This window comes from Drosophila montana, unplaced genomic scaffold (genome assembly GCF_035044405.1).
Source record: "Drosophila montana isolate Dmon_TW-CO22-7 unplaced genomic scaffold, ASM3504440v1 contig_1505_1, whole genome shotgun sequence".
Lineage (NCBI taxonomy): Eukaryota > Metazoa > Arthropoda > Insecta > Diptera > Drosophilidae > Drosophila > Drosophila montana.
In genome coordinates this window covers 4,828,263-4,841,644 of record NW_026996452.1, presented here as the reverse complement: position 1 = coordinate 4,841,644, position 13,382 = coordinate 4,828,263, and the positions used below count along the sequence as shown (strand labels likewise).

General features: G+C 41.2%; 2 protein-coding genes across 2 annotated transcripts; one reads left to right on the top strand and one right to left on the bottom strand.

The window, feature by feature from the left end:
- Window positions 1-65: 65 nt before the first annotated feature.
- rec (recombination-defective) lies at window positions 66-12,208 on the top strand. The gene is made up of 2 exons (XM_064694709.1): window positions 66-2,389; window positions 11,635-12,208. Exons 1-2 carry the CDS (start codon window positions 129-131, stop codon window positions 12,002-12,004), a joined length of 2,631 nt encoding a protein of 876 aa, XP_064550779.1. The 5' UTR covers window positions 66-128; the 3' UTR covers window positions 12,005-12,208.
- Window positions 2,981-10,867, bottom strand: LOC135436876 (nose resistant to fluoxetine protein 6). Its single transcript, XM_064694644.1, has 8 exons — window positions 10,480-10,867; window positions 7,460-7,761; window positions 5,739-5,913; window positions 4,903-5,612; window positions 4,646-4,839; window positions 4,242-4,582; window positions 3,629-3,771; window positions 2,981-3,561 (listed from the first exon to the last, which is right to left on the bottom strand). The coding sequence occupies exons 1-8, from the start codon at window positions 10,547-10,549 to the stop codon at window positions 3,457-3,459; spliced, it is 2,040 nt and encodes a 679-aa protein (XP_064550714.1). The 5' UTR covers window positions 10,550-10,867; the 3' UTR covers window positions 2,981-3,456.
- Window positions 12,209-13,382: the final 1,174 nt, after the last annotated feature.

Here is a 13,382-nt window from a genome sequence, read left to right as displayed (position 1 = left end):
ATTCGATAAATCGATAACAAAAAATACGGCGACTTTTATTGATATCGATAACAGTTGGAAGAGGAAGCAAAGCGCCAAAAACGGTACATAAATAAGTGCATATTTCGAATTTGTGTTGCGAAATTAAAATGAATCCGCCGTCAGGCGGACGTTCAGCTTCGAGATTTGTGCGCGGCAGAGCGCGCGGCGGCGGTGGCTATCGTCCATATTTCTATTTTCGTCGCAATGGCCGCGTTATACCTGCTGGCGGCAATCGTCAACCGGCAGCAGAGCAAAATCCAGCTGCTAGGGGTGCTCCACAGCCCCGAGGGTGGAGTCGTAGTCGGTCCGGGGGCGATGCAGGGCGAAAGCGTGCGTCAAATGCAGCAATAGATTGCAGTTACTTGCGCCCTGAAAACTATGCTGCTCCAGAGGATGCGCTGGAAGTGCGCAGTCTACTTGTCAACAATCCACGAGCTTATCCCGGTTGGCGCCTGTACTTTTTGCGTGAGGAGTACGTAGCGGATAGCGAGCTGGCCAAGCGCATTGTCGCTGTGGAGGCGCACTACCAGCGTAATCCGCAAAAATATGATGCGGCACGCATTCGGCAACGCGGCTACTTTCAGGTCTCAGCTCCGGGAATAGTGCAAGATGAACAGCTGACGGCAGTGTGGCCAACGCTGACAGAAGATTTGCAAAGACAACCGCTACGTACACTCTCCACAATAGGTGTGGCCATGCACACGGTGGTCGTTAACAATTGCCTGGACGCTGCCGAAGAAGCTGTGGACAGCATATTGCCTTTGGTGACCACAAAAGAGATGTATGTGCCGCGCACTGGACGCACGCGCAAGATATACGCGCGTCCCGACGACTTTGTGCCCGTCGAGTTGGTTAATAGCATTACACATGCGCGCGTTGACAGCCTGTTTGCGGTGCGTGGCATTGTGAGCTGCGTGGGTGAACCCACATTGGGCCTAGGCTGGCAGGCATTTCGCTGCACACGTTGCCAGACGGAGCAGACGCTGCGCCAGCGAGGCAACTACACGCCGCGTCCGTATCACTGTTTGAAGCCACAGTGCGGTGCCAAGGACAATTTTCTGGCGCTGCGCAGCTCGCCGTATACGCGTCTCTCGGTGCGGCAGATCATACGGCTGGAGGAGTCCAGTCTGGCCCTGCTGACGGACTATGACAGCACGCTGCCAGGTGAACTAGACATAGAGCTGCGTCACGATCTGGTTGATGCTGTGCACGTGGGTCAGGAGATTAAAGTCACGGGCGTCTTGAAGTTGCGCGAGCTGTGCGACAACAGCGAACAGCCGTCGACTTCTGTTGGCGCAGCAACAGCAACAGCCAGCGGAGATTTGCAGGCGTATTTACGCGCTTGCAGCGTGCAGCTGGCGCGGCACGTAAAGCTTGAGTTTAGCGAACGCGATTTAGAGGCAATTTCCACGATAAACTCGGAACCCAATTGCTTTAAGCTGCTGGTGCAATCGCTGGCGCCGGAGTTGCACGGTCACGAATTGGCCAAGGCCGCCTGCTTGCTGTCGTTGCTCGGCGACAATATTAATGTGCTACTGGTCGGTGATCCCGGCATTGGCAAATCCATGCTGCTGCAGAACTGTGCACAGATCACCGAGCGTGGCAGTCACATAAGCGGCAAACGTGGCGCCCAAGCAGCCAATCAATTGGGAGTCAGCTTTAGCGGACGCAACAAGCGGGTCATGGATGCGGGCGCACTACTCATGGCCGGTACAGCGGGTACTTGCCTTGTGGACGGTGTGGACAAGTTGGCCTCCAAGCAGACGTTGCTGCTTCAGTGCATGCAAGCCGGACAGCTGAATATGCCGTTGCCGGGCGTCTTTGCCTCCTTTGAAGCACAACCCGCGATTATTGCCTGTGCCAATCCGCAGCGTGGACAGTACGACCAGGCGCGTTATTTGTTGCAGAATATTCGCATCACTGCGGCCCTGCTCAAGGAGTTTCATCTGGTCTATGTGCTGCTGGACAGGCAATCGACCACGCGCGATATGTCCCTGACGGAGCATGTGCGTGCCCTACATGCCGGCTCCAAGAAGCGCGAGCAGATTGCCGCACGCTATGCACTGAAGCCCAAGAAGAGCGAATCCGTGTGTGAGGCCACCTTTCATGATGCGCCCGTTGTGACGGACGATGACAAGGATAGCATCATGCAGCAGGATTATGATCTGGATAAGCGGTTGGAGTATAATGTGCTGGAGCCCGAATTGGATCTGCTGCCACCCATATTGATGAAGAAATTCATTGCCTATGCGCGCCAGAATGTCAAGCCGCTGCTCAACGATGAGGCCGCCAATGCCATCAAGTGGCATTTCATGGAGCTGTACCGTCGCAGCGAGCTGGAGCACGAGCAGAGTCAGATTGGCATGGGGTGAGTTACATATACATAATTCTCTTACTACTTCATTTCCCAAATGTTTTTCCCTCTTTGCTTTAATCGATTTACTTCGATAAGTATCAAGCGAACGTTTTTTTTGTATACATAGAGCATCCTTAATAGATATTTATTTTTTGCTGACACTGAATAGCCTTTATGACTTTATTGATCAACTGCGATAAGTATTGAATTAACAAAAAAATCCTTTGTAATTTTATCGATCAACTTCGATAACTATCGATTTGACACAACAAAATATTAGTTATTTACACATTGATCACAGCTAATACGATTTCTACTGTGGTTTGAATACTTTTTGTCCTTTTATCGATACACTTCGACACCGATAACATCTTGGTATTTATCGACACTTTGTGCTTTAATCGATTTACTTCGGTACGTATCGAGTGAACGTTTTCTTGCATACTGAGAACATCCCTAATATATATTTGTTTTGTGCTGACACTGAATAGCCTTTATGACTTTATTGATCAACTGCGATAAGTATTGAATTAACAAAAAATCCTCCTTGATTTTATCGATCAACTTCGATAACTATCGATTTGACACAACAAAATATTAGTTATTTACACATTGAGCACAGCTAATACGATTTTTACTGTGGTTTGAATACTTTTTGTCTTTCTATTGATACACTTTGATACCGATAACTCCTTGGTATTAAACGAGACTTTGGGCTTTATTAAGTTTAAGTTACTTAAATTTAGGTTTTACTAACAAAAATCTTTAGCATAAGTTAAAAGTTTAATTTACACAATGACGACACTTGCTTGAAGTAAGGTTTAAAAGAATCAATTCGAAATATTTTATACTTTAATCTAATAAACCCTTTGCTTGGGCTTTGTTTGCTTTCACTTGTTTTCGGTTTTCTAGATAAACACTATAAAGCTAACTTGAAGCTTCTGCAAATTTGTCTTTCAACAAGCTGATAACTCTTAAAGTTTTAAGAAAACTTTAAGCTTTCGGTGACTTGCTTGATAAAACTAATCCTTAGAGAGTTACTTTAAGCAAATGTCATCAACATTTTCGTTTAACTTGGACTAGCGCAACAGCTTAAGACATGATGATACAGGCAACTCCACAAAAATGGCCAGAAGCAGAGAACTCAGATACGAGGCGCATAACACGTAGAATATATAAGCAAACTGTGTAGGATAAATGCAAAATATTAAATGCGAAAACTGGAATATGTTAGAAACATCTTCAACTCACCATTGTGCCCGTGCCAAAGTATATGGGCTCACGTACCGTGGCCAGCGCCAGACGTGCCACCAGGAGATGTACAATGAAGGCGCCGTAGGTCAGTCGACCCAGTATGCGAAATATGGGTAGGCAGGCAAACTTGCGTAGAATCCCTGGAAAATTAAATAACTTATAATTTCATTTCTGGAGTATTTAAATGATGGCAATAATTAAAATATAAGATGTTGAATGGAATGACAGCTCCACTGCTCACAAGTAATTACTGTTCAATTAATCAAAGGTAATTAATGTAATTAAAGTTGCAAATTCAAGCATGAATATTTGTGCAAGGAATTAAATGCTGGCAATATTAATACGTAAGATTTTAACAGGAAAAAATAATTACATTTTAATTACTCAAGTAATTACTAGTCAGGTGTGCCAGGAACATTAAGTAATCAATGACAATTTAATTATGAAAATTAATTGCTGGATAAACAAGAATTTAAGTGGAATTACGAACTACATTCTAATTACCTATAGGTATTACCGGATTGCTACTTAAAATAATAATATGTTAATGACTTGAAAGTAATTGTTGCTGGTGAAAAGTAATGTAAATGTGATTTGGAACTGTTCTTACATCCCACTTTGGCAGCCATTCCCACAACGAGTATGCTCAGACCAAAGGCCCAAAAGTTGCGCTGTACGGTCGCATAGATGGCGCCCCAGAAGCGCGGAGTTTCCGTATAATAATGCTGATAAATGGGATGAGCCGTGAAGAGCCACAAGACACCCACTGGAAACAAACTGAACCAGAACACTTGAAAGCTGCGCAGCTCACGCAGCTTGTACTGCTTGAGGGACAGCTGATCGTAGGCAATGGCCGCCAGGACGCCACAGAAATAGGCGCCGAAATTCATTTGAAAGGATGTATAAAACTCAGTAAACTGACGATCGCCAATAAACGAGTCCTTCTGGGTTCTGTAAGGGAGACACAAATTAACAAAAAAAAAACACAAACAAAGCCACTTCTCGGTTACTTACTGCGGCGTTGGCAGGAAAATGGGATAGTAGTCAAAGACATATGTGAGCACAGCGGGCAGCAGCATAAAGATGGCCAGCACGATGCCATAGAGCTGCTTGCTCCAGCGTCCAAAGCGATGTCCCAGTATCAGCACCAACAAGCTCAAGGCAAAGGATTGCGTGTCCGCGGCCAAATACCAGCCCTGCAGCAGGCACTGCAAACATAAACTAAGACTTTAGCCAGCTGTGGAATCAGCTCATTCCGCTGCTACACTTACACGCTCATCGGTTCGCACAAAATTGTTAATAAATAGCAAATTGGTCCACCAGTTCTTGCGGCAGGCCAGCTGCTCCCGCTGGTAAATGTGCCGCCAGAGCGGACCGCCGGCGTTCTCAAAGTAAACGCCGCTCAGCAACAGCACAAAGCCGTAGGGCACCGTGAGGCGTATATAGCGAAACACATTGAACTTGACAAAGAGTGCCGCATATTTGGCCAGGCTCCACGTCTCGTTCTTGTCGTCCGTCAGCGCCCGTGTCACCGCCAGCCAGTTGATGGTCAGCAGCAAGCCGCTAATCACAAAGAAGGTGACGGTGATGAGCGAACCGGAGATTAGGAGCGTGCCGGCAGCCGTGTGCAGCATGCGCTCCGGATCTTGAGGATTACTGATGGCGCTCTCGTAGATCACCCAATTGGTGTGCGCAAAGATGACCAGGAACATGGCAAAGAACTTGAAGCAATCGAGAAAACGCAATTCGCGTCCGATCTTGCCATTTGGCTCCTGATTCAATCGATACCAATTCCTGGCCACGGAGCACGTCAGCAGCAGGCGCGTGACCAGGCTACGTGGCGGCGTCTTATAATGATCGCGCTCCTTCAACATTTTATCATGTCGCCGGCGCTTCAAATGCAAATCGACGAGGCTGCTCAGGCAGGACAACAGGATGAGGGCACAGACTAAAACATAGAAGCCCAAGTTCCAGGGATCATCTGTGGAGAGGCAGAGCACTTGTTATACGTTTGCTAAGATTATGGATGGATGGGTCTCAGATCTGAATTAAATTCTCTTGTTGTTGGCATAATGTCAAATGTCACCTGCTTCTCCCTGTGACTCACCCTCTTCGCTGACCTTGCCGGCGGTCGCTGTCGTATCGCAATACTCCACCACACTCTTGGCCCGAACTCCAAAGTTGCGCTGCTGCAAGCGCCAGTTAAGGCAGGCGTTGCTCAGTTCGTTGTAACGCGCCCGATTGGCCGACTCCATGGCGAACAGTTCCAGATACACGTTCACCTGCAGCAAACAAACAAAAAAAAGATGACACCACAAAATGCCAGCCAATTGGCCTTGGCCCTGAAAGAAATGCAGCTGCTCCAATTTTTCGGTGCCCGCCATTAAATGGCCCACGCCTGACTTTTCTGTAACCCAAAAAATTTTAAACTATATGCCATTGGCTACTGCAGCAACTGACATCGGTCAATCAGTGGGTTTTCCTCGCTGGCATCGTCTAATTATGCAGCAGACCCACCTAAAATGATGACCAACTCTTGATGTTCAGCGATCGACTCGAGCTTGGGCAGCGGCACAGCGCACAAAGGGGGGGAAGGGGGCTACTCGAAGAAGCCAGCAAATAAATTCTAGCTTGCATCTGAAAAACTGTACTAGGGTTTCAATATTTAGTATATAATATTTTCGAATTGAATTCGTCATCCTCTTAATATGAGTAGCTCTCCCCTTAACTAAGCCACTGTTGACCGCAACGTTGAGTTGAATAAACTGTGGGCTATTCAATAATTGCAGTCTTGTTGGGTATATAGACTATCTGAGACTGTTTGCTACATATGGAAGAATTTCTATAGCCATTTAAGCTAAGGATTTGCTTAATTCAACTATATATAAGTTGCCATATCTGAGGATGTAAATTTGTAGTATAAGCATTTGCGGTCAGTAAAACTTTTAAGAATGTCACACAAGCTGAATTAAGGAAAAACATTTAAGAATGTCACGCAAAGTGAATTAAAGAAAAACATTTGAGAATGTCACACAAAGTGAATTAAAGAAAAACATTTAAGAATGTCACGCAAAGTGAATTAAGAAAAAACATTTAAGAATGTCACACAAAGTAAATTAAGGAAAAACATTTAAGAATGACACACAAAGCGTAATGGAAAAAAACGAAATATTAATGACAGATTTTTAACGTTTACGAATGACGCACAAAGACAAAATAAAGAAGTCTGCTGTGCAATGAAGAGTGACAAAAAAAGGACTGGAAAAACAAAGAAACTTTTATATCATACTCCAACTTGTGAAGGGTATACACTATTCGTTGCGCCCGTAACATACATTTTCGGTATTTTGTTTGTTTTTTTTTATTTGTTTTTAGTTTGAACACTTTTAGTTTTCATTCAACACTTTATTTTCGTTTCGTTTATGTTTTTTTTTTGTTTTTCAAGTTTTTTTATTGGTAGCTGTGACAGATTATGAAATCTTTGCTTTTCTTCAGGCTGCAGCTGGTGGCGGTTGGGCAAAGGCGTTAAATTAAATTAAATTGTGTGCGATCTTCAAAATGCATTGAAAAGCGGTTTTCGATTTTATGGCTTAGCTTGGCTTGAATACATTTTCATGGCTTCATATGGTTGTGTTAATTGAATCTAAACCAAACGGCTGATAGAATTCCATTGAACCATCTTAATCAGCCGAAGCTGTTCATTTCATAAGTTGTTAATAATTACTAGACAAATTTTGTCGATTCATTGCCAGAGAATATTGAACAGAAATCACGTCTTGGAATAGGCATAGTTTCTAATATAACATATACGAATGTGTCCATATTCACCTTGGCATTGTCTGTGAGAATGCCCGCCTGCAGCTGCTGAATGGCATTTGCATCCAGTTCCGCCAGCTGCGCCTCGCACTTGTGCACGCACAGGCCAAAGTAGAGCTGGCGATGATCAAAGTGATGCCGATCAAACTTGGAGATCTCCTGTATGGCACGCCAGGCGGCTGTTGTTCTATTCGGTTGCACCTCGGCGCGCACAAAGCAATAGGTGGCTGTGTCGTCGCTTGCCCCGAACTCCTGCAGACAGCGATCGTAGTCATCGAAGTCGTAAAGCTGCGGCATCTCGTAATACTGCGTCACTGAGGAGGCAAACAAATGGACAGTCATTAAGGAGTTCTCTCGTCTGATTCAGGCAAGCAAAACTAGTTTTATTCGAATAAAATCCAACAAATTAGCCAAGAAGATGGTACCCTTAACTGGCTATAGCCGTATCTGGTCGTATGATCAGTCAAGTGAAGGGAAACTCGTTTTCCTGCCTTGCAGTTCTGTGAATTAGTCGAAAAGACTTAGGACACAAACTTGAACTTGAAATTCAGGTGATTCACCTTTGCGGATGGCAAGACAAAAGGAATCTTCTGGAATTCGCACATTACGTTATGACTTGCATGAGAGCTCTGAGTCCTTGGCGGGAAAAAAACAATTAACTGAAAGTCAACTTGCCCAAAAACAAGTTCAAATTTTTTCAAAAAACTGGATTTATAGTTTGCATACAGAAAGATTTTTGATGTTAAGCATCGAAAAACAAATACCCCGTATAACACAAAACTGAACTCAAATTTCAAGTCCTTGAACTTTGCCGGATTTTAAGCTCATCGCAAAGAAATTCCATAAATTTGCACTCACAAGAAAAAGACAGCTATCCTAAGTACTTCAGAGTTTGATTTGTGATGTGCAAATCAGTATGCAAATAGTGCAAAGTCATCGTGTTCCTGTCTCGAGCAGATAGAAAAGTCAAATATTACCCTTGATTTAAACGCGTTCATATGCAAAGTGAAAAGAGTATATTCGTCGTCTGTCTTTCTGTATGAAGGACCACGAGGAGGGAAGGGAAGGGACAATTGCATAACAAATGGATATCTGCCACAAATCTGGAATGAGGCGCTTCTCTAAGGCTCGAGACTAGAATATTTTTGTAGATAGCCTGTCTTAAACTTTTGTTGGACTGTGAATAGAGTATTAAGCAGTCGGTTGCACCCGACTGTAAGATTCTTATTTGTTTTGCACAAGTGTGAGGGAACTTTGCTTTTGGTGTTTAACTTTATTTATGTTGTTGTCATAACGCGAAGCTGAATGAATTGTAATCGCGTAATTTGGGAAACGTTCAATAAAGCGTGTCACGCAAAAGAGAAAAAAGATGAAAACAGATGAAAAAAGGTGTAGAAAAAACCAGATAGAACCCAAAAATCAGCCGTAGGCAATCGTTTCGGGTAAAAAACCGTTTTTTTTGGAATGGAATGTTTTTGCTGACTGTTTATTTAGTACATTTATGACAATTAAAATAGCCAATCGCTTTTGTGTATCTAGTGCGGATTTGTCAAATCATCTGACGTTAATACGAAATGCAAGTGTCTGTCTAAAATCTTTCATTGTCACTGTTTGTAAATTATGAGTGTAGAGTGCGGGGCCTTGGAGATAAGTCTTGATTATGCACATCAGGGAATATTTTCAATTAAATGAATCTTTTAATTACATTTACATAACTTGCTTGATCTCAGGACTAAGCTTAAGCTCTGGGAAGTTAATAGAAATTGGGTAAAAATTACGTTCTGCTAATAGCTGTACTTGACTCGAAAGATTATATATGTTATTGAAAAAAAAACATTTAAGATTGTTTTTGATTTAATACACCACTTTTTTGACATTCAAATTTATCAAAAGTCTTTAATAAAATGATGTTATAGCTAAGATAATTACATTTTTTAAGGCTATTGAATATAAGAAAATCTGATCATAAATCTGAGCCTTATTAAAAAGTTATTAATATTTTGTAGGATATATAAATATATATATCTATATCTATATCTATATCTATATCTATATCTATATCTATATCTATATCTATATCTATATCTATATCTATATCTATATCTATATCTATATCTATATCTATATCTATATCTATATCTATATCTATATCTATATCTATATCTATATCTATATCTATATCTATATCTATATCTATATCTATATCTATATCTATATCTATATCTATATCTATATCTATATCTATATCTATATCTATATCTATATCTATATCTATATCTATATCTATATCTATATCTATATCTATATCTATATCTATATCTATATCTATATCTATATCTATATCTATATCTATATCTATATCTATATCTATGTCTATATCTATATCTATATCTATATCTATATCTATATCTATATCTATATCTATATCTATACTATATCTATATCTATATCTATATCTATACCTATATCTTTCTATATCTATCTATATCTCTAGGTATATTCCTAACAATGCCAATATCTTTTTCCTGTTTCTATACCAAATTTATATTATAGTCTGTCTCTATATGTATGCAATATTAAAACACATTCCTAAGACTTTAGCAATATAGCGAGCTAAAATATAGATTTGAATGATATGCATGATGTGGATAGTCATAAAAAATGTGCTCAAGTTCGTATTCAGTTCTCTATTTAATTCCCATCAGGCTTCAATGATTGAAAACAAAATTGTTTAATTTAATTTGAATTCCATAAATTAGATTTGCATTTAAACTGATATTATTTTGCGCATTGTATCACAGATATAAACAATTGTCGGGCGTTATACAAACTGTCGTAAATCTAAACGTTCCCAATTGTAATTAGAATCATTTGATGGGTAACAATTTAATGCGACGAAAACGCCCGCCAATCGTTGCGTGCGGGCGAGTACATTTTATTAACCGACAGATAACAAAATTACTATAAAAAATCCCATTACAATAGCAATAATAATACCGATGCACTGTAGCATATAGTAACATATTACTTACTGTTCATCTCAAAGCATTGAACTGCCGCCAGGAGCACGCCACAGCTTACAATAAGCTTTAGCGGCCACATGTTGTCGCCTAACAATAGCACAGTGCACTCTCAATAACAATAACAACACCTACTTAATTGTTTTGGCTGCACTTTTTAATATTTATTTCTTGTTTTTCCTTTTTTGTTTTGTGATAAGCTCTTTAAGCTTGCGACACCCAACTTAAATTTCATCAACCAAAAACCTGAGCATTCAACAAAAGCCGCTTCAATGCCAAGTGTTAGGAAATTGCGCTGCGCTTCCGATAGCTGTTCACGATGCGCTTTTCCACAATATAAGGGAAATGCTGTTTAAACCAGCCCGTAACCGAACTGAACCATGCGCGGCAACGTGCGAGCCGAGAATGAAAATACGAAATTGATAAATTCAAATGAAAGGTGCGTGTGCGCCGTGATGTTTGGCATCGATTTGTTGAGCCCGGTTCGCCGCTGGGCAGCCAACCAGTTGGCCAGCTCAGCTAGCCAGCATCATCATCATCTGTAATATACAAATTTATTAACGTTTCAAAACTCTTCCGTTAAATTGCATTGGAACATGTTCGATGCGCCCACATTCAACTGAATTATAGTTTGAGTTTGAGCCCTTTACCATAGCTGACCGATCAATTTGCCGTATATGGAGCATGGCGGCTGGTTTAATCAAATGTTCTATTACCAAATAGGAAAAATAAATTATATCTTCACAAGTTGCCAAAAAATTAGCATACCTTTTTATGGCCCAAAAATACGTATAGAAATTTACAAACAAGTGTAAATAGTCGGAACAGGTTGTGCTTCACCTGTTCTTATATGGGTTTGATGTCAAATATTAGTCAGAACAACTGAAATCCTATTATGACTATGAAGAATATCAGCTAAAGCATAACAAAAAAAAAACAAAATTTGGCACATGGCGTTTTGCTACAATCATAATTAAAACAAACAAGAAGCAGAAGAGCCTCCAAGGCTAGAAAATAAATAGGCAAAACGAAAAACTCAGGCAACGAACTTCTGTTCTGTATACCAAACGAAAGACTTAGGCAACGAACTTCTTGCCTCACCCAAAACGAAAGATTTAGGCAACGAACTATCATTAATCTCATTTTGTTTGCTTCAACTCTTTGCAGCCAGCTGCTCGGCTTGATTAGCCTTGCGCAGGCACGTGCCCGCCTGGATTTGTCCAGCGTTGTGACGCCGCTGCATGTGCGTGATGTGATCGCTGTGCTTACGGAGAGTATGGCGCAGACAAGACTCGCCACCGCGGAAGCAGCTGCCCCAAGTAGTTCCGGCAAAAGTTCACAGCTTCAGAGTTTTGTACACATGATGCAGTTGCGCTCGGCTGCGCTGGGTCGGCGCATCTTTGAGTTCGAGGAGCTGAAAGATATGGCCACGCGTGCTGGCATCATGACGGGCATCACAAAGTTGGTGGAGATTGCCAACATAGGCGGCTATTTGCTTAAGAAGGGCGCAAACATGTACGAAGTGGTGCCCGACTAGGCAAATGTCTATGTAAATATTGTAACAATGTTGTTGTTAAACTAATACATTAAGTTAGTTTTAAGTTTCGCGAAGTCAAGAATCATGTTTAGCTAAGTTCCTTATTTAATTTCAATCAGTTTAAATATTTACCAAATGTTCACATAAACAACAAACAATTTTGTTCAATTTCGCACTAGATTCATTATTACAAGTGCTTTAAATAAATTCAGGCAACATTATAGCTGCAAATATCAAATCATTTTATTCGTAAGTCGCAAATTGTTCACAACGTTTTGCTTTTTTTTCGCCTTCTAAGAGACAAACAACTTTTGAGATGTTAATCAAAACTTTTGTATAATTAAAAGAAGAATCACAAATCATTAGATGTGAACTGCAAATCATACGCTTTAAATCCCAAATTAGTGTGGGCAGCGTTAGAGCCATCTAGCGACATGTAGCAAAACTAAGTAGTTTACAAACTTTACCATTGCATACTTTTGCGCTGAATTCGAGGCGTAAAGTACAGTATTTGTGTTGCATACTTTTATGCTTTGCCATAAATCTACAAGCAGAAATATTTAAACAAAAAGGTAGCTTGAGCTTGGCCGAATCCTTGCAGATTTTTAAAGGATGTGGTGCGTTGGAACCGTTTGGACGATTTCAATCGAGCTCCTAAATAACTCGTTGACTAACAGAAATATTTATATGTCCTTTAGCTAGTTGATAGCTCGGGTCCATACGAGTTGTTGGACACAGGACTTGCCAGGATCCGTAAGATTGCGGCCGAGTTTCAGCTTTTTTTCTAAACGGTACATTCTTTTTAGAGCTCTATCTCAGCCATATCCTTGCAGATTTGTAAAGGACATGGTGCGTTAGGTTCGCAAGGACCAGCACTATCAATATGCATTCAAGTATATTGGGGTCATCTAAGAATCCGGGACTTGTAAAATTTTTAGTTGCGGCCAGCAAGAAAGAGGCCAAAAACACAAAATCCTTGATTTCTCAGAAACTATAAGGACAATTTGGATGTCGTTTGGCCAGTTGATAGCCCTGGCCAGTATACATTTTTTCACACATAATTTAACAGGATACGCGAGGATTCGGCCGAGTTATAGCCTATTTTCTGTGCACAAAAATGTAATTTTTTCTCAGCTATTTGAAGGACTTTCGTCCTTTTTGTTGTATATTTTTAATCAGGCCTATAAGGAGTTCTTGTTGGCCAAAGGACATCCCATTAGTCCTAAATATGGCTAAGTTTTACCGAATTCTTGGCGTTTTGGCCAATTTTGCGACTAACCCCCTTGGAAAAATTGAAGTAACATTTTTTGAGGAATTCTGAAAATCCTTGAATGCCAATCGATAGTGCTGCCTCCCACGTGTTCGAAAAGGTATGTCA